Here is a 27,254-nt window from a genome sequence, read left to right as displayed (position 1 = left end):
TATCCTAGCTATAAATTTACCCATCCTCATCTTCCACCTTAAAATGTATTTGGCTTGATTATAGTGTAACATGCTAGAAATATATTCATATTCACATATTGACTTACGATTCTAATACTGGTGCATTTTAGTTTGTGCATGTGTGTGTACATGAGAACATTCATGCACACACGTGATTACATCTATTGCTGATAAGCATTGAGGAATCTGACACTAGGATTATGAAATTCCCCATACAGTGCCTAGCCTAACATCAAGCTTAAGTTGTCACTCAATGGACTTTACAATAATGACCAGGTCATGCTTCTGGCTGCAGAATATAGGAAGAAGAGACTGGAGAAGATATGAATTTCAATTTTTTTTCTTGTAGAAAAAGTCATGGAAACATAAGCATCTTTTGCTGTATCTAGAGGAAGAATATTTAATCACAAAAGGAAGACTGAAGCCGTGGTGAAAGCAAGCATAATAGAGTTTACAAAGAATCCCGAATAAAAAAAAAGGTGATAGAAGAGGAAAGAAGACAGAAGTGGATCATGCAGAATAAAGCCTAACCTTTTAAAACTCTGAGGTCCTTTCAAAGAGAAAAGAGGAAGAAGAGAAGATTTCAACAAGAGTGTTAAAGATGGATAAGAGCCAGAAAGGGCTGTGAGCTTAAAAAAAAAAAAAAAAAAAAAATCAGTTTAGAAGCAGTGGTGTATGTTGGCAAAGAGAAGTGTAGAGTTGAGGGGAGGGAGAATTTATAGTAGAGGAAGTCGGTGTGAAGTTTTCCTCTAAAGATGCCCAGCAGAGCAAAGAAGGAATGAAGGCAAAAGCCACTGGGAATAAGGTAGGGCTGGGGCTGAAACAGCACAGGAGAAAGCAACAGAGCCCAAAGTAGGATTTTTTTTTTTTTTATTCTAATTAACTGACCCAGATTTCCCTGTTGGGGCCAAAGTGACTGCAGGATTTGAGGATCTTTAAAATAAACTGTAAAGATCTTAATTCTTGTTATTGCTTTTGGCTCAAGATAACAAATTATAAAGATTATGATAGAATTAAAGTTTCTGAGACAAGAACCAAATGCCATTAGAAATACTGTCCTGAATAAAACAGCTTTAGCTTTCTATCCCTATCGGCCACAGAGTAAATATAGAAACTATACAGCTACATATGTGTCCACAGAAGATAGTAAGTAACCTAACATATATAGTAAAACTGAGTTATTTGTCTTTGCATACTGTAGCCCAATGCCTCCACTACAAGAAATGTTTTTCTTGGTTCAGGCTACAAAGGGCAGATTAAAGGGCTACACAGAAAAAAAAAGTTAAAAATAAAGACCATAAGGTGAGGAAGAGGAAAACTAGAAGTGCTATGCTATAGAACATATAGAACATTAACAACATAGCAGTAACATAGAATTTAGTCAAATCAGTGAGCAAAAAAAATGGCACAAAAGCAAGACAAAGGAAAAGACTCAATGCCACAAAACTAAACTTGATAACCTCACTTTGGGTTTTATATCAAATACTGAATCAGATTTTCCAACTTTTCTATTTTTCTCTTTTTAAAAACTCAATAAAATTAAATTGTTTGATAAACGTAGTCATGCAATTTTAAAACTGAATGGCAGGCAGTAATGCTAAACACAGATAACCTTGCCGTAAGCCACTCACTGCTCTTCCTGCTCAGAGACCACAGATTATACTCTTGATTATACCTGCAAGGCCAAATCTGAATTCCTCACAGAGGCATTCAAAACCTTTAATGACCTAACCACAACTGTACCCAAATAATCCTAACTCCTGCTACTTCCTAAAGCTACCTTTCACTCTTCCAACGCACAGGTCTCTGGACAGACCTTATCTCGCAGGGTTGGCTATGCCCGCCTTCCTACCTGACGTGAAAGTCTCCTTCTACTTACAGGCTCTACACGCTCTAGCTGGCCAAGGCCTGCACTGGTGCGGTACCGTCCTTCAGACCTCCAGTCCCCAATGCTCTGACTCTGCAGCCTCGCCCTTCTCCTTCTCCTTTCTGGGCCTCGCATACTCTCCTTTTTTGTCCAGGCCCCTGCCCTCTCCACACGAGTTCTCAGGGGCCTTCTCCCTGCTCCACGATGTTCTTCCAGGGGTTTGGTCCTGCCTGCCTCCATTCAGTCACAAGCTCTGCATTTGATGTCTATCAGGTGTTTCCCACCTGGGGTGAAACCAGGACCTGGACCCCTCAGGGTCCCCTCCCCCTCAACTCTCTCAGGTGCTTTCACGATGCTCCTGGGGCAGCCGAACCGACACACACCGGGTTCGGCTGCCCCCCCCCTGGTCCCCCAGATCTCCCCACCGCAGCCAGTGCAGCCAATCCCTCCTATCCGGCCAAGGCGGCGGGGGTCAGCGGTGACTCACCGGAGAGCCGGTGGCCGGGGGGCCGGAATGCGCTCACTTCCTCACCGCGCGCACCTGCCCGGCACTACTGGAGCACAGCCCGGCCGGGCCTCCGGCGGATGTTTTCTGTCCCCGAGGGGGCAGCGCGCGCCAACCTCTCCCTCTCAGCCTTCGCGCCAACCGCCGCGCCGCACCGCCCCCCATCCACAACTGGCATCTCCAGGGGCAGCAGGAATCACGAGGTTGAGCTCTAACCACTGGCACCCCTACACGGATGCATGCACGCACGCATATACATACACCAACCAGAAGCGTGGCCTCCGGTCCCAAGAAGCTACACAGACACACACAGGAGCATTCCCACACCAACAGGCATGCAAGTGGATTGAAATAACACCTCCTCCCTGCTAACTTCTGGGAGAGGGATCCTGGCTCAGCCCCAACCTTTCTTTCCAGAAGCCCCCTACTCATGCCCATATATGGCTACCTCAACTTCATTACAAACAGCTCTCCTCCTGTCCTCACACCAATCCCCACTAAGCCACCTTTGCCTTCCAGCATCACCACCAGCACCTTCACACTCTCTAGCTCCCCACCTGCATGTCTGCCATCTCCCCCTCCCCATGTATTGGGTTGGTTCCAGGTTGCAGGAGCTAAAGGTAGTCTGTGGTCCAGACTTCCAGGGTGCCAGCTAGTGTTCCCCCCAGAAAGGCAGTGGAAGAGCTACTAACCACTGACAAGACATATGGGCCCTTGTGCTACACAGGCCTTCTAATCCACATGCTCCTGCCAAGAGAGCAGTCCAAGGCCATGCCTCCCACACACCAGTCTACACCAGGGCACCCTACTTCAAGTGTGAGTTTTCCTCTATCTCCCGGCATTCCTCTGAAATGGAAAGGGTATCAGACCTGACTCGGGTGAATGTATGGTACAGTCTGTGTCTCTATCCACTTAAGCCGTCTTCTTGGAAGAGAACAGGGAGTTTGAGGTGGACCGATGAGTTGTCCCTTAATAGCAAAAAGGTGAGAAGCTGGGTATCCCTCTACAAAAGTCAGTGAGAAGTTGTATCTAAACCACTGGGTGACGAGTGGATATCCTGGAGTAAATGGGACTGGAGACTTAGAAGGAAAAATAAAATCAATGCCAAAGTGATAGGCCCTGTGAGTAGGTGGGGAATACTTGAAACAGGGATCTCTGGAGTGTAGAAAAGGGAAAGAAATCCAGTTTGGCCAGGGGACATTAGTACCAAAGAGATGATCAGCATTAGAGTGGTCAGAAAAGAGAACTTGTAAGTTTGCATGAGTGAGGATGGGGAGAAATGGATCAGAATCCATGAGAAAAAGCAGGAGTCCTAAAGCAAGCTGAAAGAAGATAAGAAAATGATACCTCTTCTCAGGATAGATGTGAGGGTAGGGTACTGACTTAGGGAAAGTAGTTTTATCAGCAAGTTTCTCAACAGCAGACATTTAGAATTTCAAGGACACAAGGACCAAAAGCAAAATGCTCCCGGAGGTATTTTTTGAAGGAGGTGGTAGGGATGACATGGAGAATGAGTGTGAAAGGGATAGAAGTCTATGCGAGGAAATAGCAGCCCACAACTGAAACCTTCAGCTGTGCACAGAGATGTCATTAAAAGAATGTCTACCCATTTCGTCTCTGAAGTCTAGCACCAACCACAGTAGCTCATGTTTTCTGACAGCTATGTGCCAGGGAGAGTGCTAAGAGCATTAAGTGCATTATCTCATTTAATCCTTAACGACTCTATGAGTTAGTATTACTATCCTAATTTATAAAGAAACAGGTTTAGAGAGGTGAAGTAACTTGCCCAAAGTCACATAGCTCTTAAGTGGAGTCAGGATTGAATCCAAGTGGTCTCACTCTACAACCTATGCTCTTAATCATCCCTCTTGGAGTTCTGCAGAACCTGCAGAAAACCTAAAGGAGGATGTTGAGAATAAATTCCTAAATCCTCTATCTATAATGTACAGAAACTAGAGTGACTCATACCACTAGGACATTAGAGATGTTCCTCTTTGAAAGAACCATCCTCAGATATGGGGAGATTCTGCATCTGCTGTAATGTTTGATGGTGATGAACAATGGAGAATACATCTCTGGGATGCCTGTGGAGAAGAGACACTTCACTCCCCCTCTCCCAACTCTGAGAGGCAGCCATATCTCTAGGATACTTCAGAGAGACCTTGCCCTAGGGTCTGAGAGAAACATTCTCCATTCCGGGTGCCTGTGCACGCGCCTGGAGCCTCTGGCTGTCGCACCCTACTGCAGCTCCTTGGTTTGGCTGGGGAACAGGATTAGCCATCCCCAGGAAATGCCTCCCTCCGGTCCAGGCAGGGATCCCAGCATATCCACCCCTGGAGAGAGAATGTGTGTGTGTGCGCACACATGTGCATGTGTGTGTGTGTGGTGGTGTTGGGGGGTGGGGGAGACAGTGGAATGCTTCCTTCTCTCCAGGTCAGGAAGAGATCTTAGGACCACCTGCAGACCCTCACCCCTCCCACCTGCTTGCTGGGGAAGTGCCCAGTCCGTGCCCCTTCCATGGCCACCTCCCTCCCCCTAGCTATGTGGGGGCATGAATCAGCTCTCACAGCTTGTTAAAGCTAGACCTCTTGTTTTCATGCCCTCACCTCAGGAAACAGAGTTACAGCTTTTCCAGCTCTACTCAGCAGGGGGCCAGGGTCCTCACTTTATAAACATCTCCAAGCCTGTGAGAGCAGAGGGCAAGGAGATGGTGTGAGACAGGAGCCCAGGGAAAAAGACAGAAACTAAGACTCACGGAGAGAAACAAAGAGAAGCCAAGGAGACGAGAGTCGCCTGAAGTGAAGAAGAATTCCCAAGGGCTGTGCTGCAGGAATGGCCCTAAGGATGCTCTGGGCTGGACAGGCTAAGGGGATCTTGGGAGGCTGGGGGATCATCTGCTTGGTGATATCTCTGCTCCTCCAGCACCAAGGAGTCCACAGCAAGTGCTACTTCCAAGCTCAAGGTAAAGCTGGGTGAGGTAAAGCTGGGTGAGGCGTTAGGAAAGGACAAAGAACAGAGGGCACTGGGAGGAGGGGGACTTAGAGATGATCCTATGTCGGATTACCCAGACTCCCTCCGGCTCAGAAGCAGGAGAGACTAAATATGGGGGAAGTGTCCATTTATTCTCTCCTATTCCAGAGTGATTCCGTCTGCCACCACCACTCCCCTACACACAAAAATTTCCTGTTCTTCCCTAGCTCCCTGCCACTATGAAGGGAAATATTTTACCCTGGGTGAGTCTTGGCTCCGCAAGGACTGTTTCCATTGTACCTGTCTGCATCCTGTCGGTGTGGGCTGCTGTGACACGTGAGTGACCAAAGATGGCCAGAGAATGGCACTGACTTGAGTGACTGAGAGATGGCCAGGGCATGACTAGATTGCTGTCATATGAGAACAGAATAACAGTATGAGTCTTGCCAAACCTGAAGGTACCAACAAGAGTGTGAGAGAGAGAGAGATGGCTTCAGGCTACAAAGTGAGGGAAGTAGGGGTGGATCTAGAAGGAAAATATTCCGGCTATGAAATGAAAAAATCTACATAGGTAGGTAGGTGAGAACTTAGGGAGACTAAGGAGGTACTGAGGGAAGATATGGGAGGAGTGCTAGGAAAGAGGGACTGTACGGAAGAGGGATAACGGTGGCCTTTCACTGTGCTGACTCCTTCTCCATTCTTTGGTTCCCCAGGTCCCAGCATCCTATTGACTTTCCTGCTGAGTGTGAGGTACGACAGGAGGCAGGAACCTGCCAATTCTCCTTGGTGCAAAAATCTGACCCTCGGCTGCCCTGCAAGGGGGGAGGGCCTGACCCAGAGTGGGGCTCAGCTAACACCCCTGTTCCTGGAGCTCCTGCTCCCCACTCCAGCTAAACTCAACTGATCGCCCTTCTGCTGACTGCCCACTGCTGCTGCCACTTCCAGGGAAACCACTAGCAGCTGCCAATTTATTCTGAATAAATAAATTAATGCTAAAAGCTTGCCTATCATTGTCCGTGCCATTGGACCCCAGGTGAAAAAAATAGGCCATACTAGAGTCCAGGTGCCGAGTTCTCAGTATCCTGAAGAAAGCAGTGCCATGGTGGACCAGTTTCAGATGGTTATGGTGCTAGTGCTGGGGCCTGGGGCTGCATATGAGGCCAGAGTCGGGCTTGTAGGCAGCACCTTAATGGGGAGGTCCCAGCTGAAAGTGTCTACGGGCACTTGTTCAGGCCCTGTCCAGGTGACAGGCTCAGGCTGTTCCATGGGAGGTAGGAGCACCAAACCTGGTTCTCGGGATGTTACAAATTCAAAATGCAATCGCCACTTCAGGGACACTGTAAAAAAAAAAAAAAAAAGGCACAGGCATTAGAAGCCAGGAGTAAAAGCCAATGACAGGGTATGGTTAGCAAACGAGCAAAATCCTGTATTCAGAAAGAGGGGGAGAAGTCACAGGGCAAGGAGCGAGGATCAAGGGTTTCCCTGAAATCTAGTGTGTTAGCCAGGACTGTGACAATAAGGATAGCAGTATCAAGAACCAATAACACAAGTGTGAGACAGTGGTAGCCTGAAGTAAAGGTGCTGGGAAATCAGAGGTCAGTGAATCACAAGGTCCCGGTGGGTAGGGGTAGGAAAAGAGATCAGCAAAGCTGTTAAGAATTTAGGGGTCAGTGTGTCTACGAAACAGGCTGAAGATCTGAGAAGGTGTTTAAGGTCAGAGGCTCAAAGTGGGTATGTCTGGGAGTGTGTTAGGAATCAGGAGCCATTACACTCTACCTAAGTACAGTCTTTTATTCCCCCCACCCCAGTAATGCTCAAGGTCTCACCAATGGCTGTGCAGAAGCCTGGGGTGGAGCTGAGAGGGATGGGGAGGGAGAAGCTGGTTCTGGTTGTATGTAGGCAGGACTCCTGGTGCCGGGCATGAGTCACATGGGACACAGAAGGGGCACCCCCTGCCCCTCGGCGTCGCTGGTACTCAGGTTGTACACACTCCTCGGTCTGCAAGCTTACTGAAAACTGGGAGCAAGAAAAGTGCATGCTAGCAGGTATGGGGAGTGCTGACTCTAGATAAGAGAGCAGCCCAACCTGAACCTGTTTTACTAAAGAGACCCTGAGTAACCCCACTATCCACTTCTATATACCACGCCTCTTTATGCAGGCCCTTCTCCTTCTACCCTAGCCCAGTGCCCGAAAAGCCCCTCTCCCTTCTCACCTGCAAACAAGCTACAGTTCCTTCCCCTAAGTTTAAGGTCCCCACCACGTCCTCGCCGAGTCTGTATACAGATTTGAAGATGCCAAATGTCCCAACTTTTCCTCGATGATCACTGATATTGTATAGATCTGGAGAAAATGGGACACTGTAAGCCTGGAGTCCACAATGGGGAATGTCTAGGGCTGGGAGCCAGAAACCAAAAGATAGGGCTTTTCTTTATAATGTGGGGTGAAATATCAGTGGATCCTGAGAAGTATGTGGCAGTTAGGAAAACCGGCCTCTGAGCCAGGAATACTAAAGGGGAGGATGGGGCGGGGAAATTCTCACGGAGGCTTCGGCAGGATGTGGCAGCCATGAGACGTTCCCCAGCCAACTCAGCCAGCCATGAATCCTTTTTCCCACCTTCATCCTCCTCCAAGAATGGACTGGATGGGGCTACAGCCTCATCCTGGGGAAACCGGACATCTTGAAGGCCTAGAGAGAGAATAAATGGAGAAGTAATGCTGGGAGGGAACAGAGATCAGGGTAAAGGTTAGGGCTTTCGACTCCAACCTGAGAAGGCTGAAGGCAAGGGGAGCCAAGCTGAGGTACACATGTCAATCTATTCTCGAGAACGCCCCCTCCCACTCCCTTGTACCTTCACTAAGACCAGAAAGCTTCCCTCCAGCCCCTCTCACAAGCTCTCTAAAGATCATTTCTGCTTTGGTGAGGCTTTTCCCCAGCTCTTCCCTCCAGGAACCCTTACTTACCAGTCAGCACAAGAACTCTCAGAGGGACCCTGAGTAAAGTGATGGGTGAGTTGACACGCTGGCAGCCAATGGTCAGTTTGTAGACATACTTGACTGACTGACCCCGAAAGGAGGGTGGTCCCTCTATGGGCAGCACTTCGCTGTAGGAGTCTGGTTGGGAAGTAGTAGTCAGGGCAGCCAGAGGCAACCAGAGAGGTCCTCCCACCAGGAGGCTTAGAAGGCATTCCAAGGGTGGGAGACAGTCACTCACATGATTTGGACTCTCCAGGATCTAGCCTCAGGTCACAGAATAGGATTTTTGGTGGAGTGGAAAGGATACACTGACCCCTCTCACCTAAAAAAGATAAAGACTGCAGTTTAATGGCACATTAAAGCTAGCACAGCAAGTGGGGGCAGTAAGCTAATCCTTTTTTCTTGCTGTGAGATAGCAACAGTCTTACACCCCCAAAGCAGCAATTACATTCCTCCATAGTCCCAATGTCACAGAGACTATAATGACCCACCAGAACAATTTAACTTCACCCTTCAGTGACAATTACTCCATTTCCCACCAAAGGCAAATGCTCCGTCTCTAACCTCGGTGTGGTAGAAAGACAGTCTGGCTTTCAGGCTGAACATCTGGCTGACTGGAGTCAGGGGGAGGCAGTGCTACTCGACTCTCACTGGCATGAAACTGGCAGTGGATTTGGGCACTGGCCCAGGCCAGAGCCTCACTATGGAAGGAAAAGGAGGCATCAAATAGGAGTTCCTGACCTCACCAATACTCTCCCAAACACCCAACCACACTAAGGGGCCAACATGGCTGAGGTGGCTGTCCTAGGGATCAGGGAACGCAGAACACCAAAGAGAAACTGTTAAAGAGAAGTATACTATGGGTAAAAAGGAGAATGGGGGAGGAGGGAGGAAGAGGAAAGGAGAGTAAAGGGTTATGTCATCACATCTTCTGTTAAACAGCCCTTTCCTAATATGAGAGCATAATGAGCAGGGAGGTGATGATCCAGCTACAGGATAACCTGAACTCTGGCTTAGCACTACAGACACCAGGCTTCCTCTCAAAAAGACCACCTTCTTCAGTACCAGCATCCTCACCTAGATGCAGAAGTGGCCGTGGGGGGCAGGGGGTTGGTGACTGTCACCACACACTCCAGCGCCTCCCCTGCTAGAAACACAGGACCTCGGCTCAGCTCTGCTACCACTTCAATCATGGCAGCTCTGGAATCGGATCTAAAAGGAAACAAGGGAGGTCAGAGGTCAGTACCATGACAGGGAGGGTGTCTGAGTGAAGCCTGGGGGTCAGCACCACAGTGTCAGAGGGAAGCTCCTGGATCTGGCGGCAGGGAGGTGGATGGGAGGTGCAGGGGACAGCTGACTCAGTACTACCCAGGGGTAGGCCGTCGCTCCGAGCCCCAGACACCTGCCCCTCTCAGCGCTGGGTTAGTCCCCCTACTCCCCCGAATCCCCAACCCGGCCTCCGCGCCCCCTTTCCTTAAGGCTCCGCATTCCAGCCCCAGGCCACGGACACCCGTCACCTCGCGCCCCCAGCCCGAGCACCTCGCACCGTCCACACTAGGGTCTAGGCACACCAAAGCCCTCGCCTGCCCGCTCCCCGACACCGGGACCCGACCAAGTGCCTGGCGGGGTCCGCCGCAGAGGCAGTGCAGCAGAGGAGGGACTTCCCTTCGGCCTCCACCCCCAACGGAGCCCCTTCCGGCCGGAAACGCCGGGCTGGCCCGACCGGAAGGGGCTTGGGCCCCACCGCCTTGGGTCATCTTCCCACAGCCTGGCACCTGGGCGCGGGCGCTGCCCCGGATACCGGCCGGTGGGCCCCGGCGCCCAACCCTGGGGGTCCTGGTGCCGCGGCCGGGGGACGCGGCTGAGGCTGCCGCGAGCTCCCGGGCCGGTCCCGGGGGCGGTGCCTTGCGGGCTGGCTCCCCGGGCTCCTCCCCTCTCCGCCAGCCCAGTAGTCGCCGTTTGGCCGGGCAAGCTAATCATCACGGCCCAATGACGACGAGGCCTGACCCTTCCCGCCCAGGACCTAGAGAGACTACCGAGGGAGAGCTTGAGGCATCTTCATTGCTGTCGTCTCCGCCGCCGCTGCAGCAAGAGCTTCCAGGTTCTACAAGACACCTGCTCACCTCAGCTTTCCCCAGCGCACGGCCCTACCGGACGGCACTTAACAACAACCGGCGCCCACATCTGGACGTGGCTGGCGAAATACTTTGTACCAGAAGGCTCGGGACCCGGGACCATCGAGGTCGTGGGGACCCAGGATCCAGGGAACATGGGAACCGGAGTCCCATCCTCTGAGCAAACCAGCTGTGCCAAAGGGGACCCACAGGTTTATTGCCCTGAAGATACTGGAGGCAGTGAGGTTGTGCAGGTTACTGACTGCGAGAACCCTGAGGACGATCGACCCCAAAATGAGCCGGGCTACAGCAGTCCAGAGGACTCTGAGCAACTGATGGCTTCCTACGAGGGTAAAGCTAAGGGCCACCAGGTGCCTCCCTTTGGCTGGCGCATCTGCCTGGCTCATGAGTTTGCAGAGAAGAGGAAACCCTTTAATGCCAACAACATCTCCCTAAGCAACCTGATAAAGCATCTGGGCATGGGCTTGAGGTGAGTAGATCCCATTGCCTAGAGTACCTTAGGCTTCACTTTGTTCCAAAACAAGACTTCCAACAGGGGTGGGAAAGGGTGAGAAAGCAGGTAGGTGCCTTGTCCCAGTCAAGTGGTTCCTATCCTCAACATATTCTAAGCCTTGGTTTTGGAGGGTGAGACCAGGTCATATCTCTTTGCAATCCCCTTTCCTCCCAGTAACTTGTCTTTTTAGCAGGAAAGAACAGAAGAAACATCTAGGCCTGCAGTTAGCCTTTCCCATTTAGGCTCCCTATCACACACTCCCTCTTTTCCAAAAACTGCTCTTTAGGATTAGCTATACTTTGTGGCAAGGTAGGAAAAGATAGCCTGGCTGCTATGGTACTGACACAATGTTTTATTTAGGAGGGGAAGGTTCTCAACCCCGGATTCCTCTGAGCAACTGGGATACTCTCCATACCTCATTTAGGCACACCATACTAGTCTCAATACCGATTAGATCAGTTTCTTTCCTCAAGCTTTAGCTCCAGGGAATGGGTGAGAGGTACTGTTCACTCTATTCTGCGATCGACAGCTCTTGATATAAAAAGCAAATAAGACCTCTGACCAGAGAGGCACTGTTATAGGTGCTCTAGAGCTCTTAGTAATAACATTCCAAAGCCTGCCCTCTTCTCCCTGCACTCCCTACCCAAAGGTTGCAGACTCCGGAAGAGCTCATCTTGGTCTGTAGAACTCCTCTAAATCCCGCCGGATCCCCCACTGAGTTCAAAAAGTAGTGGTGAGAAGCCAAGATCTATTAAGAACAGGTGGATGGAAGGACAAAAAGCATCACCCTGAGGTCATCCTGAGTCAGTCCACACAGTAAACACAGCCAGGGAAGGAAGCATAAAGGTTGGGAAACCCAGTCCTGATAGCCTCTAAAGTAGGGTTTTTTCCCCCCAGTCAGTGCTGTGGGGCGGGAGTGGAGAGTCCATTTACCTAACCCCAGGTAGTGGAAGGGCCTGGTGCTGCCTGGGTACCCAATGCCTTTGCTAGTTCCTGTGGTTGGCCTGTACCAGAGAACAATCATCCCTCCAGGCTGCTCCTGAAACTGATTCAGCCCAGCCTTGATCCCAAAAGCCTTTGGGTCAAAATAGGGTCTAGGGCTAGGGTACTGAGAGAAGCACATTGGGGTGCATGTGGTGGGGACACTGAGGTCAAGAACAGGTGGGCATCCTAGCCCCACAGCCCCTAAGTATGAGCTGAGTCATAGAAGCCTGAAGTTGTGCTCAACCCCCTGGATCATGGCTGCCCATACCAGGATAGGGTGGGGGCCACTGACACCGGGCTTTTGGAATGGGATGAGGTCCCGCAGTGAGAAGAAAGCAGGGGTGAGAAAAGGAAGAATTCTGAATAATTCCTAAATTAGGGCTGAAATTATGGAGAAGGCTAAATAGGTCAGCAATGGCTAGCTGCTGAATTAAGGGAGTGAGAGAAAGGCATACCCTAAGAGAGCTGAACTTGGGGTACACTGATCAGGAGCTCCAACAAGACAGTTCTCTTGGCCTCAGTGTGGTAAGAACTCAATTTTGATTGCTCTCTCTTCCAGACAGAGTCCATTCTTTCAATATTTATTGAATGGTTGTTCTATACCAGATACTCTTTTGTTATACCTATCATATCTTGCACTTCTCCCTCGCTGCCCTAATTCCTGCTGCACTCTCCCTCCCTTCACCAATCTTTTCTGGCCTCTAGTTTCAAAGTTCCGTTTCCTCTAAGCTGGCAGGAAGGATTTTCTGCCTTCCCATCATTTCATCCTTTGTCTTCCCTCCATCTCCCCTTCCCTCTAGAATATACCTTCCCTATTCTTTAACCTCAATGTCCCCACCACATGCACCCCAACATTTCTCCTCTTGCTCCTATCTCTGTTCATCTCTCTTATGCTCCACTATTTGTACATTCATTTGTAAATCTGGCAAATATTTATTGACTGTAGACCATGTGCTCTGCCCTGTGCTTGAAGTGATGAAAAATAACTAGTCTTTGTCACTGTCCCATTCCCCAAGGAACTTAAAATTATGCTAGACTCACACGAGGAACCCTGAAATAACAGGACAGTGTCTGATTGGGAATTGAGATAGTGTGTATACAAGTAATGATCATACCTGACAGAAGTATTCTACTTTATGCCTTTCCTATCTATTATGTTATTTGTTCTTTCAATCAGTCCATGAGTTAGGTAGGTACGTAGGTAGGTAGGGCAGGAGGTATCCCCATTGTGCAGATGAGGAAACTGAGGTCCAGAGGGGTTAATTCTACAATTACGTGGCTATAAGTGTCATGCTTGCATAGTGGGTATAAAATAGCTGGGTAAGAATTGGGAGAGAGTCTCGCAGGGCAAGAGTTGCTTAGTGAGGACCCACCCAGAATGGGAATTTGTAGAAAGTAAGGTCAGAAAATGGCCTGGGACGGATGGGAGAGCCTTGAATCCCAAACAGAATCATTTGCTTTTTGGAGATAGAGCTGTGACAAGACCAGGAAAACGCTGGGATTTTTAGAAGGCTTTACTGAGATATTATGAGAGAGCAGAATCACAAAGCATACTGTTTAAATCTTGAACTTAAAAAAAAAAAAAAAAAAGGAAATACCCCAAAATGTCAACACTGGTTGTCGGTGAGTGGGACTTTTTTTCCCCTTCCACAAATTTTCATCTTTCATAATAAAAAAATCATTTTAAAAAGAAGCTCTCCTAGCAGCCTGTGCCTATTGTCGGGGTTGTAGGTCAGTAACTGGCCCTTTCAGCACCTCAGACAAAAACTCCTGAGGTAAGCGAAAGCCGTGGTAGTGGAGTTAGAGGTGAGGAAAGATCAGAAAGCTCTTGAGAATAGAGAAGAAAAACAAAGACAGTTTCACACTGTGAGCTGGGTGACTGGGAAGAGGAGGAGACCTTAAACAATAGAGAAGTTGAGAGGAGGAGAGGTTTAGAACCAAAGGTAATGGGTCCTTGGGACATTTAATGGGAAATCACCGCTGGATATGCAGAAAGAGGTAGGTGACTAAAGTCTAGGAGACACCACCCACCTCCCCTTCCACTCAGACTGCCTCTTGCTCCTCAGGTACTTGCAGTGGTGGTACCGGAAGACCCAGGTGGAGAAGAAGAAACCTTTCATTGATCTCATCAACTCTGTACCCCTGAAACAGATCTACGGTGAGCCTCATCCCAGCCCTGCCCAGTTCAGGAACGGCCCAGCCTCCAGGTTTACTGCAGAGCTAGGCAAAGAGGCTAGCAGTTTAGGGAAGCTGCACGGCTCCCACTCCCGAGGTTTTTTTTTTTTCCTTTCCAGCTTTATTGAGATATAATTGACATATAACATTGTGTAAGTTTAAGGTGGACAACATGTTGATTTGATAGTCCCATGGTTATTAGAGGAACCCATCTTTAGAGTCTGGAAAGTGAGAAGTGGGCTTGTTTTCCTCTCCCCATGCCCCAGTAATGATCTTCATTTTCTCTCTAGGTTGTCCTTTGGGTGGCATCGGGGGAGGCACTATCACCCGAGGCTGGAGAGGCCAATTCTGTCGTTGGCAACTGAATCCTGGCATGTACCAGCACCGGACAGTCATTGCTGACCAAGTAAGAGCCAGGAGGTGGAGAAGTCCAGGACAGTACCTCCTCAGGCCAGGAAGGGTGTCTTGGCTACAGAATGTGATAGATGTGTATGTGATTCAGTCTAATAAGTCCTTACAGGATGCTTTCTTTGTGCTAGGATGTACTCTAGGAATGAGACACTCACAGAACACATGTTTCTTGAAAGAATAAACAGCTGCAGCACCCCTTTGCCCTCCATTTCACTAGTAAATGCCTCCTATTTTGCTGCCCCAGCTCCACTAGCTGGGCCAGGACCCAGCCACAGAGAGTGCAGAGAATTCTCAGACCATTTAACCTAGTTCAAAGAACATATGGTAGGTCCAGAAGGGAAAGCAAAACCAAAAGTCCACAAATGCATGGGGGGCGGAAAAGATGCATAGAGCGCCCACTGCTCACTCTGATTTGCCAGCTAGATGCGAGGCCAGCTCCTCCTCTGGAGGTCTCTCTGGCTGAGGGCCTAGGAAGCCCCTCCTATACCAGGCATCGATCTCTAGCCTTCCCTTTTCTGAGGCTTCTTTTTCCTCTGTTCCTTCATCACACCTGGGCCTTGGACTGCCAGAGGCATGTGCTCTACCTTTCATCATTATCTCCCTAGTGACTTCCCATGTTGAGTTGTCCACCAAGTTCTTATTTCCTGTTTAAGGGATGCCTCTAGCTTTCAGCTCATCTTCAAAGCAGAAATGACTAGCAGACCTTGAGTCCAATTAATGACAGTGCCCTTCCTAGTTAGGTTTACCAGCCCTGCCCAGTGCCCCAAGCTTCCTTTCTGGCTCATCCCTTAGGTATCCCGAGGGGAATGCCTTCCAGAATTGTGACGCCTCAGTTAAAGTAATTACTGCATGCTTAACATGTGCTAGGCTTTTTGTATAATATTTAATATTTAAAGACAATCCTATAAGATAAGTATCATGATTATACCCATTTTACAGATGAAACTATGATCCAAAGAAGTGAGTAAAGTCCCCAAGGTCACATGGTTGGTAAAGCCGAAGCACTGGGATTCAGTTCTCTCTGTGGTTAAGAGCCCATGGTCTTAACCATTATCTACTATTCCAAAAACATAATTTTAAATTTTTACTAAGGGAATAGGACTTTGAGGAAATGAAGACTGTGAGACCATGTCAGTGCCAAAATGAGAGGGACAGCTAGTACACTAAAAAAAAAGACACTGCGGTAGATTTTGCCCATTCTCTCCCTACACAGGCCAACTCTGTCTGACTCTGATGTAGGAGTCATAGCTGGAGAGAGGGAACTCAGTGAATTAGGGTCCCTGCCCTCAAGAAACCCAAAAGAGCAATCAGGGAGTCAGAACGTAAATAAACACATTATAACACACTGGACTAGAGGGGTAGGGGATACACAAGAGAATGAAATGACTCACTGCTTGAGGAGAGAAGATGGCATTCGACCCAAGCCTTGAAGGACGGGGAATTTCACCAGACGGAGAATGAGCATAAGCAAAGGCACGGAGGAGGAAATGTAGTGTGCTCAAGAACAATGAGTATTTGATATGACCAGAATATAGGTGCTTAAATAGGTAATCAGTCTGAAGGACAGGGAGAGGTCAGATCAAGAATGCCTTGAAAGTCAGGTAGAAGAGTTTAGACTTTAGCTGAGATCCCTGGGGAGTCACTGAAAAACATAAATACAGACTCACATACAGGTTACTGATACCCAGATGAGAAGGGGCAGAGGTAAAAGCAGAAACAGTGAGGTCCTGGATTACAGCCATTAAGACCTCAGTAGTGAGAAGGGAGAGGAAGCCTGGGAGAGAGATAGAGAAAGAGGCAGGACTTGGTGGTGACTCACTAAGCTTGAGAGAAAGGCCTGGGGAATAAGTGAGGCTGTGAAGCAGTGGTAACCATTGCAGGCTCTGGAAGATGAGCTACTCTGAGAGGAGGGAGACTAGTTTGAGGTGCCTGTGGGTTACCTTGTTGTAGCCTATCTTCCTTCTTGGTTTAGTTCACGGTGTGCTTGCGTCGGGAAGGACGGACTGTGTACCAGCAAGTCCTGTCCGTGGAGCGCCCAAGTGTCCTGCGCAGCTGGAACTGGGGCCTTTGTGGGTACTTTGCATTCTACCACGCTCTCTATCCCCGAGCCTGGACTGTCTATCAGCTTCCTGGACAGAATGTCACTCTCACCTGCCGCCAGATCACACCCATCTTGCCCCATGACTACCAGGTGAGATCCCCGTGTTTCCTCCCATTGTCCTCCCTTCCCTGGGATCTCTCTCTGCTGGAAATTCCATGACCTGTGAAAGAAGGGGCTGGTGCATGAACATCATGCTGATTTCCCAGGACCTCCGTCCAACTGGTCTTCTGTCTCATGGTAGACAGCCTGCCTGGGAATATGAAGAGATGCGAGTGGAAGATGAGAGAGTATATTTGGGAGTATTTGAGTCAAATCCTTGGTGCCGAGGATTGATCCTGGGGTGTGAGCCCAGGAGGGTATACACGGACTGAATCTGATCTTTTGCTCCCAGGACAGCAGTCTGCCTGTAGGAATCTTTGTGTGGGATGTGGAAAATGAAGGGGACGAAGCCCTGGATGTGTCCATCATGTTCTCCATGCGAAATGGATTGGGAGGTGGAGATGATGCCTCAGGGGGTTTGTGGAATGAGCCCTTCTGTCTGGAGCGTGACGGGGAGACAGTACAGGGATTGTTGCTGCATCATCCAACCCTTCCAAATCCCTACACGATGGCTGTAGCTGCACGGCTCACGGTACGAAGCAGCCTGCCCTATATACCTCAGCCCCTGAACCCCTACCCTCAGCCTTATCCCTGAGCCCAGTCCCATCCCACCACGGTCTCGTCATTTCCTCAACTCCTTAGCTTTACCCTCACCACAGCCCTTAAGCCTCTAGAACGTGGAGGCTAGAATATATAACAGGAGCTAGAGCATTTGTCAGAAGCCAGCATACTTGTAGAGCTTCCCCTCACAGAGTCTTTGGTCCCTTAACAGGCAGATACGACGATAACCCACATCACAGCCTTTGATCCTGACAGCACTGGGCAGCAGGTGTGGCAGGATCTACTTCAGGATGGACAGCTGGACTCCCCTGCTGGTGATGGGGGTGTCTAACAGGGAGGTGGCAGGAAGAGAGGCTGTCCCTGTCTTAGGAACAGGTTGGGGGGCCTGGTAATGAATAAGCCTTGTTCCCATGTTAGGGACCCCTGGGGCTGAAGGGGGTGCCTGTGCTGATTTCTCTTGTGCTTCTCTCAGGCCGAAGCGCCCCCTCACAGAAGGGGGTAGGCATTGCTGGGGCTGTATGTGTTACAGGCAAGTTGCCACCTCGAGGCCAGTGCTGCCTGGAGTTCTCACTGGCTTGGGACATGCCCAGAATCATGTTTGGAGCTAAGGGCCAGGTCTACTACAGGTGAGGGGACCAAGAGAGTACAGGGATCCAGGGTGCTAGGGCTCGGACCTGGAGCCCATGGTCTCATCCCTCCCCTTTGTTTCCATCCCAGGCGGTATACAAGGTTCTTTGGCTCAGATGGTGATGCAGCACCTGCCCTTAGCCACTATGCACTGTGCCGATACACAGACTGGGAAGAAAGGATCTCGGCTTGGCAGAGCCCAGTGTTGGATGACAGGTGCCAGTGCAGCCCATCTCTTGCCTTTCTCCCAGGCACTCCAGCTATGACTCCTTGATTCAGTCTCCATCCACCAAAATCAGCGGAGTTGGGCTGGGAATCACATGGTGCCCCCATTCTGCTGAACTCCGGAATCCTTCCTTTCTTGTCCTGGGAGGTCCCCACTCATTAGACCATTCCTTCCTCCTGGCTCCCCAGATCCTTGCCTTCCTGGTACAAATCTGCACTGTTCAATGAACTATACTTCCTGGCTGATGGAGGGACAATATGGCTGGAAGTTCCTGAGGACGCCCTACCAGAGGAGCTAGTGGGGAACATGTGTCAGCTCCGCCCCATCCTACAGGAGTATGGTCGATTTGGCTACCTTGAAGGTACGGGCTGCCAGTGGGCCATGGCATGGCAGGCTGTGTCTGCGCGGCCAGTTAGTGCCCTATCACCAGGCAGGATGACAGGTGTTGTCAACCCCAGGGTATTGGTTGGGATGAGGGGGTAAATGGCAGATATGGAGTGTAACTGCCCCACCCTCAAATCTAGAGGACAAGCTAGAGAGAATACGAAGGGGAAGCAGGAATTATGGCAACAGTGTGTCTCCCTCATTCCTCCAGGCCAGGAATATCGCATGTACAACACATATGATGTCCATTTCTACGCTTCCTTTGCCCTCATCATGCTCTGGCCCAAACTTGAGCTCAGCCTACAGTATGACATGGGTGAGGGTCTCTTTTGTGCCCCTTCTGCTTAGCTCCCAACACCTCTAAACTTTTGTGGTCCCTCAGATGGTCTCTTCTCCCTTCCCCCAAACATATCTACATCCTGTTTATTGGTTCCCCTCTGGGGTTACATGCACAGCTCTGTGCCCTACCCTGCCTCTATTCCCTGCATACACACACACTCCCATTTGTGTGTCTGCTCCCCTAGCTCTGGCCACACTCAGGGAGGACCTGTCATGGCGACAGTACCTGATGAGTGGGGTAGTGGCACCTGTGAAAAGGAGGAACGTCATTCCCCATGATATTGGGGACCCAGGTAAAAGTCCCTCCACCTCAACTTCCCTCCTTCAACTTTTGCACCCTCTACCCTACCCACCAATGCAAATAGACCAGGTTCCTTTCTCTCCTGCAGATGATGAGCCATGGCTCCGGGTCAATGCATACATGATCCATGATACTGCTGACTGGAAGGACCTGAATCTGAAGTTTGTGCTGCAGGTTTATCGGGACTATTACCTGACGGGTGACCAGGGTTTCCTGAGGGACATGTGGCCTGTGTGTTTGGTAAGGGATGCATGTACAGTGGACAGTGTGCCAGGGGATGACAGGTGTTTGGGGAGAGCCCAGTTGGCTATTGTCTTTCCTTAGCATCTAGGTCTTAAGCATCTTGATCCTTCTCTAGGCCGTGATGGAGTCTGAAATGAAGTTTGACAAGGACCAAGATGGACTCATTGAAAACGGAGGCTATGCGGACCAGACCTATGATGCATGGGTCACCACAGGCCCCAGGTTGGTGGGGGGTGGGGGGGTGTGAGGGAGTAGGGGTTTTCAGGGGGCCTGAGGTAGGGAACTGGGCACCAAGGGATTGTAGGCTCAAGGAAAAGTGAACTCATTGTTATATTGCATGGGAGTAGCTGAAGCTACCAGTCTGACCCTTAAACCTGTGTCCTTGATCAGTGCTTACTGTGGAGGACTGTGGCTGGCAGCTGTGGCTGTGATGGTCCAGATGGCTGCGCTGTGTGGGACACAGGACATCCTCGATAAGTTTTCTTCCATCCTTAGCCGAGGCCGAGAAGCCTATGAGAGACTGCTATGGAATGGTGAGTTGAGGAATCCTAAGTCTTCAGGCAGCTATGGGGACACAAGGAGCTTTACTTTGCCCTTCCTCCACTCCAGGACACTATTACAACTATGACTGCAGCTCTCAACCTCAATCTTATAGCATCATGTCTGACCAGTGTGCTGGCCAGTGGTTCCTGAGGGCTAGTGGCCTAGGAGAAGGAGACACTGAGGTGAGAGACTAGGAAGAGGAACCAGAAAGGTGGGTTTTTCCTGGAGGTATGAAGCAAGTTTAAGAGACCATGTTTCTGCCTTTGCTCCTCTAGGTATTTCCTACCCCACACGTGGTCTGTGCTCTCCAAACTATCTTCAAGTTCAATGTCCAGGCATTTGCAGGAGGGGCCATGGGTGCTGTAAATGGGATGCAGCCCCATGGTGTCCCTGATAGATCCAGTGTTCAGTCTGATGAAGTCTGGGTAGGCGTGGTATATGGGCTGGCAGCTACCATGATCCAGGAGGTAATGCACTCCCTTCCTCATCTCTCTACCATCTGTACCTTGGCCCAGCACTCTTTCTCAGCCATCAAACTTTTGCGCAGACTAACCTTATGTCATCCTATCCACCCATAAAACCTCCCCTTTTCTTTAGCGTGCATTCCATCTCCTGCCTTGTCTTTTGCCTGTGGGTCAAGTTTATCTCCCCTACCAGGTGGGAACTGCCAGAAGGCAGAGACCCTATTGTCTCCATCTGTCCAGCTGAAATGGCTATTCAGGGGTTGCCAACTAATGTGACTTCCATCTTTCCCTACAGGGCCTGACTTGGGAGGGCTTCCGTACAGCTGAAGGCTGCTACCGTACTGTGTGGGAGCGCCTGGGCCTGGCCTTCCAGACCCCTGAGGCATACTGCCAGCACCAAGTGTTCCGCTCTCTGGCCTACATGCGGCCACTGAGCATCTGGGCCATGCAACTGGCTCTGCAACAGCAGCAGCAGCAGTGTAATAGGGCCTCCAGGCCAGTAACTGAACAGGGCACAGGACTTAGCACAGGGCCTAAACTCGGACCAAAGGAAACCATGGCAAACCTGAGCCCAGAGTGAGCCCTCTGAACTGTGGGAAGGAGGCACAACAGCCCAGCCTCACCTTTCCTCCTCCCCGTTCCTTCCAGCCTCCTGCAACCTGAGCCCCAGGGACAATCATGCTTCTTCTCTTCTCACCCAATTGTGCCAGTAAAGAGGGGTAGAGAATGACCTAAACATCACAATCACTTATTTATTTCTTTCCTCACCCCACCCCCTTATTGCATGAAATGTTCAAAAAGGTCAGCTGATTCCCCCAGGCCCATTCATGGGGTGATGGACATACACGGGTACAAATAAAAGGCCCAGAAAGCCAGTAAAAGTGGTGTGTTTGAGCCCTCAGGTTTCCTGACAGGGCACAGGAGCTGAGACTAGCCTTCCCCCATTCCTTTTAATCTGACACAGACTGGAGGCCCCAAGCCTCACATCTAGCCTGAGTGTCTGCCTTGTAAGATAACACATATGGAGCTGTGAGCAGGTACCCATTCTCCCTCTCTTGTGAGATTTGCATGCAGGGAAAGGATGGGATCTGGGCGGGGGGACTTTGAGAAGGGGTCAGGGAGTGGCAACTTCATGGGAGGCTCTGTACCAAGAGCCTGAGGCATGAGGTAGAACAGGCAAGAATTGCCAGGAGCCTGGAGCTCTCGGTCTGAGCTGTCCTTTGGTACCTCTGGCTGCAAGGCAGGCAGTTCCAGCTGGTGAGGGTCTTCACTGAGGCCACGAAGCTGGCGGGATAACACTGAGGAGACAAAGACTCTTCAAGAGCAGGCCAGGCTTCACCCCCCAAGTCCACCTTTAATGGTATCCTCAAGCCTCTCACCTCCATGCTCAGATGGCAGGCGCCCCCTTGTGTCAGAGGAGTACATAGCGGGTACAAGGAGGAGACAGAAGGAGAACAGCAGGACCTGGAGCAGAAGAAAAGGAGATGAATAAAGGCTCTGAATTACAACTGTCCCTGCTACCTGAGAGAAGGATCTCTCCTTCCATCACTATCCTCACCAAGACACAGGTGCTGCTGCTGCTGGTTTTGTTTGCTATCTGAACCACCATGGCCTGGAGTCTCCTCAACTGATCCAGGAGAGACCTAGAAGAGAGGGGACAATGAGCAGCCCCTCGCCTGGCACCAAGATACAATGAAATCCCTTCCTGTTAAGGTCATGCCTCCATCTGTGCACTTGATTCTTTTTTTTTTTTTAACCAAGAGAAAAAGTTTAATAACATGTATACCTACTGTATACATGAGATCCAGAAATACTGAGTAACTTTTACTTTTTGTTATTTTGCCAGACGTCTTCCTCTATGTGGACAAAATGCCTGAAGTTCCTCATTAAAACAAATACACACCTCTCTGCCATACCCTGACTTAAACTCCTTTGTAAACAATTAGTTCCATACTGCCCAAATAGCTATACGCATAATCCTCACCAAGCAGTCTACATTCTCCACCTTCTGGCCCAACTCACATTAGGGTTCCAGCCAGCCTGGACTATGCTGTGTTCTCCCTAGAATTCGCCCCATCCCCACCCCACCCCCTAGAATTCTATCTACTATGAAACACCATTTGCCCTGTGAGGTCTTTTTTAATCCCTCCTTTGTCTTTCCTGATACTTATCCTTAGATACTTGTGAATTTATTCCCTATTACTGTGAGCTTCTTAGAATCAGAGGCCTACCAAAAGCCAAGTACCAGACCTTGCATGTGGGAGGCGCCCAGTTGAAAATCAACTGTGGAACAAGGAAGAGTGAGACAGCATTAAACGGAAAGGATGAAAAGGAACTGATGTTGGCGAGCCGCTTACAGATTCTGTTCCTCCAGGAGCTGTACTTTGTTCTGTAGCTCCAGATTCTGGGCTGTGTATTTTAAGACCCTGGGGGAACAGCAGATGTAGGGATATGGTCTATTATCTTCCCTTCAACCTACCACTTCCAGCTACTTATGTTTCCCCCAACCCCAGAGTCCCTCTGCCATTTATACCTGCTTTCTAAACTTCCCACATACACCTTCTTCTTCCTGCGGCTCTCTTGGGCAGACTTTTTATTTCGAATCTTCCTCCGCACTCGTTTTAGAACTTGTTCCTCCATCTGAGAGAATACAGGGAAAAGGGGTATCATCAGACGAACGTTGCACCGAACGTTGGACCAAAGAGTTGGAAGGCAACTGAATTCAATCTTCCCAATGCAGGACTCCCTTCTACAGCTTCCCTGACCAATAGGTACTTGGCTTCTGGCTGAATGCCTCAGAGATTCAGGTGTTAATGCCCTCACAAGCCAGACCATTTTTAACAATTTTATTAATTTGAAATCTTCCTTCTCCTGAGCCAACACCTGCCTGTATAATTTCTATCCATTGGACTTACCTAATACCTAACGTTTGAGGCCATACAGAACAAATGGTCTTCGGCTATTTTAAGGCACTCAACGTTTCTTCAGAGTTAAGACAAATATGGGCAAATTTTTTTAACTCACCATCTTACCTCCTTGGGATGAACAGTCCTTTTAATACTGTCAAAGATCTGGGCTCAAAACTGGACAGTAAGATGTGCTCTGGCCAGTATAAAGGAGAGCAGGATAGTCACTGCCCTTCTAGTGACTAGCCTCTTCTGATACAGCCTCCAACCCCATTCACTGTTGACTCGTCTTGTACTTTAAGAAATTAAAATTCTGTTGACTCATCTTGTACTTTAAGAAATTAAAATTCTTTTAACTTTTCTGTTAATGAACATTGAATTCATGACAGTTATCACAATATCGTGCTTATGAGGCTGCCATTCATTGCTGCTTCAAACTTAAAACTCAAGATTTTACATTCTTGTTATACTATTTAGTCCAACCTTGATGAACTCTAAAAATTCTACCTTTTCAGCTAGGTGGATTACCATAAAGCCAGTGAAATCTTAAGTGTCAGTAAAATCAAAGTCTTTTCCAAGTCCCTATACTAATGTACTGATAATTCTGCATTCTATTTAAAAGAGAACCCCAAAATTTGTATAAGCCTCACAAAATCAGAATCTGCCCCTGCATGCAGCATATCAACCACATCCCCCAGGTTCCTATTAAGAGCAAATTTGCTAAGTTTCTCACTTCAGTCCTTGTTCAAGTTGCTAATGCAGAATTAACAGAATTGGCCTACTTGGTAGTCAACACCCCTCCCTCACCCAGCCTTTGCTCTACCAATGGGAGTCTTACCTTAGTGAGAGGAAAAGTCCCAGGCAGAGTAATCCCCTCCTGCTCCAATAGCCTCTTCTCCTCATCTGTCAGTATCAGCCTAACCATCTCCTGGGGTTACAGAAAGATGGGCAGCAGAGTTGCAAGGGGAGGTCAGAGAGGAATGAGGAATCCTGTCTGTAGTTATGCAATATGAGAATAATCCTCTCGTAAATCAAGTACCTGCTCTGACGGCTCCTCCACATGCAAGGGAATCAGGGCCCCCTCTTTTCCATAGCTCTCACTATCTGCAAAAGGGAAAGTGAATAGCCAGGTCTATGAGTCCTCTCCCCACAAAACTTCACTTATTTCAGACTCACCTAGATCTATGGAAACATGTTCCTGTGGGAGAGAATAGGTGTGATCATGGTGGACAAGACAGGGGTTCGAGTTGCTGAGAACGCTCAACGATGCTGGGGGACTCTGCAGAGAGCTCAGGAAATCCTCTACGTCCCAATCGCTCAGTGCCTGCACAGGGTTCAAATTAAAAGGCCTTGACCCATCACCTTGTGAACAGCGCGCGCCCGCGCCTCAGTGCCCACCTACCTGGGAAAGCGGTAACTCCCAGCTCATTGGAGCCTCCATGGCCTCTTTGGGCACCGCCCCTAAATCTCCGCTTTCCTCCAGCAGGAAGCCCAGCAGGTCCTGGTCATCCGGGTCCAACACCAACTCCATACCGTACACCTACGGAAAGAACAGGCAGAAACACAGTTCACCCCTCCACCGATTGTCCGTCAGCCCCACCTATCCGCTAGTCCCTTTCCAGCCAGCTTTCCCCCTAAGTACTAGTGGTCGCTCTCAAACTGGACCTGCCCTCTCAAACTCAATTCTCTGCAGCGTCCAACACAACGGAAGTGACGCATCTACCCTCAAAACATTCCGGGACTTAAAGTCACCCCCTAATGCGGAAGTGACCCAGGTGCCTCGCCACGTCCCGCGAGCTATGCAAATAGAGGGGAGGTCCCTGCTGTCTACTTACACCCTGAGGGCGGACATTCTGGGGAACCGGCTCCGCCTTCGCCCCAAGCTAGAAAAAGGAAGGATCAGAGACTAAAAGGGAACTCATACGCAGTTCGTGCGTTTCCTCCGGATTGCGCCGCACCCTTGCTTCCGCCGGGGAGGGCGGATGGTCTTCAGCGGGCTCCCGAGCATCGAGAGCTGGGGCCAGAGCAGCTTCCTGCGGTCTCTGCGACCATAGAGCGCGGGCCAAGGGCGCCGCCCGCGGGTGGGGGACGTTCCGGGGACGGAAGTGGCCCAGAGAGTGCCGAAGGGAGGGCGAGGCCGGACCCCGAGAGCCACCCGGAGAACTAACGGGCTAGCGGGCCGGCGGGCGGGGCACAAGCCAGGCAGCTCAGGTAGGCCGGACGGGGCCGCATGGGAGCCTCAGGGTGGGGCCGCAAAGCCAGGCCCGGGAGGAGAAAGGGCGGGCGGGGCCCCTGACTCTCCTGCGTCTCCTGTTTCGGGTCTTGTTGTCTTGGTCAACGTCAAGTGTATCTGGGCTTGGGCTTGGAATTAAGTAGGCCGTTTTGCAGGAGCCAGGCCCTTCCTGGGAGCAGTCATCTGTGATAGGTTTGGGGAAAGATGGCAAGTGGGGTGGCAGTGAGGTGCAGGGCGGGTATTGGTTTTGAGGTTAGCTGATAGCGGGTAAGTGGGTGAGTTTAGGATTAGGTGAGTTGGCTTTAGGAATCCGGTTAACTTTAGGAGTTATAGAGCCACGGTTAAAACTTAGAGTTATTAGCGTGAGTCGGGTCTGTTTATGTAGGTAAAGTTTGGATTAAGGTCATTTTATTTACTAGGATGGCCAACATTAAGTCAAAGTTAGAATTAGAGTTCAGGGTCATCAACAGGAATTAGGTTAGAAGTTCAGTTTTGGGGATTAGAGAACCATGACATAGTCAATATTAGAGCTAAACAGTGAAGGAGTAGATCAGGAATCAAGTGACAAATGAGCTGTAGGTTTAGGGGTCAACATTTTGGGTTAAGGTCAGGGGGGTGGTGCTAAAGAAAAAAAATTCTGTCACCGTTAGGGATCAGGGTTAGTTAGAGCTGCCTGCTAGGAAAAGGATGAATGTTGAAGCCTGTATTGGGAAACAGTAAACAAATTAAGATCAGGGTTAATGTTAGGAATTGAGGGCAGTTCTAAAGGTTGCAGTCGAGGTCAGGGTAGTTGACCTCAGGCAGGTAAAATTTAGGAGATTGGCAGTAGGTAGATGCTCTTGTTTTGCGGGGAAGTCTCTTATTCCCATGTAGTCGCAACGGCTTCTTTGACCAGAAAAATAACAAACTAAATTTCAGGTCATGGTTCTGGACTTCAGCTAGAATTGCAGGCATCCGGGATTCCAGTTTCCTTTATTCTGCTCTTTAAGCTCAAGGCTCTTGCTATGGCCACTACAGTTGAGAGGCAGGGGTTCCTGGACTCTGTTGTTTACATGATGAAGGTGGGAAAGGGAAAAGGACCCAGAGGATATATGAGAGGCCTAGTCATAGTGGAGGGACTGCCTAGGGGAGAGGGGACTGGTGACTAAGGGGGAAGTAGACCAAGGAAACGCTGTTTCTGTGGGATAAAGGGATGACTGAATCCTCTGAAAGTTCAACTCCACTGCCACTCATTTCCTTTATTTCCTAGATATTAAGCCCTCCTCTCCAACTGTCATCCCTAGCCCTGCATTTCACCCCCTTCTTGCATGTTCCCTTACAGAATACTTCCCTTGCCTATAATTCTCCCATGTTTTTCATCTTATCCAGTCCTAGCCTCAGTTCTGCCTCTCTTTCCACCTCTTAATCTACACGTCTTACTTTAATTTATCCTCACCCAAATCTGAACTTTCCCATCACTATAGCTCTCTCCCATAGTTTCCACCCACTCATTCATTTGCTGAATACCCCACCCTCAGTCCAACACAACTGGCAAGTACCCCTGGTCCCTGCTATGTGCCCTCCCCTGATTCTAAGCCGCCTTAATTTCTTGGTCCAGTTGTAGATCCCCTTCCCCCACTCCCCAAAGAGAAAAGAGGAAATGAGACCCAAAGAGGAAACTGGGTCTTGCTGATCCCACGCCCAGCCAGGCCAC

The 27,254-nt window shown here is 49.7% G+C and overlaps 5 protein-coding genes across 14 annotated transcripts in view; 3 read left to right on the top strand and 2 right to left on the bottom strand.

Moving 5' to 3' along the window:
• On the bottom strand, positions 1 to 10,220 carry RGP1 (RGP1 homolog, RAB6A GEF complex partner 1). Of its 4 annotated transcripts, none has more exons than XM_011381499.2 (9): positions 10,112 to 10,220; positions 9,414 to 9,548; positions 8,901 to 9,037; positions 8,575 to 8,658; positions 8,325 to 8,474; positions 7,903 to 8,049; positions 7,576 to 7,703; positions 7,190 to 7,379; positions 1 to 6,700 (listed from the first exon to the last, which is right to left on the bottom strand). In XM_011381499.2, exons 2-9 carry the CDS (start codon positions 9,527 to 9,529, stop codon positions 6,477 to 6,479), a joined length of 1,176 nt encoding a protein of 391 aa, XP_011379801.1. In that variant the 5' UTR covers positions 9,530 to 9,548; positions 10,112 to 10,220; the 3' UTR covers positions 1 to 6,476. The 4 variants fall into 4 exon arrangements, with proteins under 4 accessions (XP_011379801.1, XP_011379799.2, XP_011379800.1 ...); XM_011381497.2 differs by having other exon boundaries at positions 9,876 to 10,115; XM_011381498.2 differs by lacking the exon at positions 10,112 to 10,220 and adding an exon at positions 9,883 to 10,015.
• MSMP (microseminoprotein, prostate associated) lies at positions 5,094 to 6,257 on the top strand. Its single transcript, XM_011381496.2, has 3 exons — positions 5,094 to 5,355; positions 5,591 to 5,699; positions 6,077 to 6,257. Exons 1-3 carry the CDS (start codon positions 5,226 to 5,228, stop codon positions 6,255 to 6,257), a joined length of 420 nt encoding a protein of 139 aa, XP_011379798.1. The 5' UTR covers positions 5,094 to 5,225.
• On the top strand, positions 10,060 to 22,343 carry GBA2 (glucosylceramidase beta 2). 3 transcript variants are annotated; one of them, XM_011381500.2, is made up of 17 exons: positions 10,060 to 10,940; positions 14,015 to 14,106; positions 14,414 to 14,529; positions 16,507 to 16,725; positions 17,027 to 17,266; positions 17,507 to 17,609; positions 17,768 to 17,921; positions 18,013 to 18,138; positions 18,337 to 18,509; positions 18,744 to 18,848; positions 19,057 to 19,164; positions 19,261 to 19,412; positions 19,531 to 19,637; positions 19,806 to 19,948; positions 20,025 to 20,140; positions 20,234 to 20,425; positions 20,718 to 22,343. In XM_011381500.2, the coding sequence occupies exons 1-17, from the start codon at positions 10,606 to 10,608 to the stop codon at positions 21,000 to 21,002; spliced, it is 2,766 nt and encodes a 921-aa protein (XP_011379802.1). In that variant the 5' UTR covers positions 10,060 to 10,605; the 3' UTR covers positions 21,003 to 22,343. The 3 variants fall into 3 exon arrangements, with proteins under 3 accessions (XP_011379802.1, XP_011379803.1, XP_023379833.1); XM_011381501.2 differs by having other exon boundaries at positions 10,554 to 10,940; positions 17,825 to 17,921; XM_023524065.1 differs by having other exon boundaries at positions 10,554 to 10,940; positions 19,261 to 19,346.
• CREB3 (cAMP responsive element binding protein 3) lies at positions 21,155 to 25,378 on the bottom strand. 4 transcript variants are annotated; one of them, XM_011381502.2, is made up of 10 exons: positions 25,253 to 25,378; positions 24,731 to 24,868; positions 24,505 to 24,652; positions 24,368 to 24,432; positions 24,167 to 24,256; positions 22,956 to 23,062; positions 22,780 to 22,848; positions 21,981 to 22,065; positions 21,802 to 21,886; positions 21,155 to 21,720 (listed from the first exon to the last, which is right to left on the bottom strand). In XM_011381502.2, the coding sequence occupies exons 1-10, from the start codon at positions 25,334 to 25,336 to the stop codon at positions 21,410 to 21,412; spliced, it is 1,182 nt and encodes a 393-aa protein (XP_011379804.1). In that variant the 5' UTR covers positions 25,337 to 25,378; the 3' UTR covers positions 21,155 to 21,409. The 4 variants fall into 4 exon arrangements, with proteins under 4 accessions (XP_011379804.1, XP_011379808.1, XP_011379806.1 ...); XM_011381506.2 differs by having other exon boundaries at positions 25,164 to 25,299; XM_011381504.2 differs by lacking the exon at positions 25,253 to 25,378 and adding an exon at positions 24,971 to 25,063.
• The window catches only part of TLN1 (talin 1), a 31,688-nt gene continuing 29,655 nt past the window's right edge, over positions 25,222 to 27,254 (top strand). The window contains exon 1 of one of the 2 annotated variants that reach the window (XM_011381507.2): positions 25,222 to 25,539. The gene's annotated coding sequence lies outside the window, so the exon portion shown is untranslated. The remainder of the gene's footprint in view (positions 25,540 to 27,254) is intronic. The other variant, XM_011381508.2, reaches the window with a different exon arrangement.

Source organism: Pteropus vampyrus, unplaced genomic scaffold (genome assembly GCF_000151845.1).
Source record: "Pteropus vampyrus isolate Shadow unplaced genomic scaffold, Pvam_2.0 Scaffold436, whole genome shotgun sequence".
Taxonomy (NCBI): domain Eukaryota; kingdom Metazoa; phylum Chordata; class Mammalia; order Chiroptera; family Pteropodidae; genus Pteropus; species Pteropus vampyrus.
Note: the sequence above shows the minus strand (reverse complement) of the source record. Positions and strands in the feature narration are given on the sequence as shown.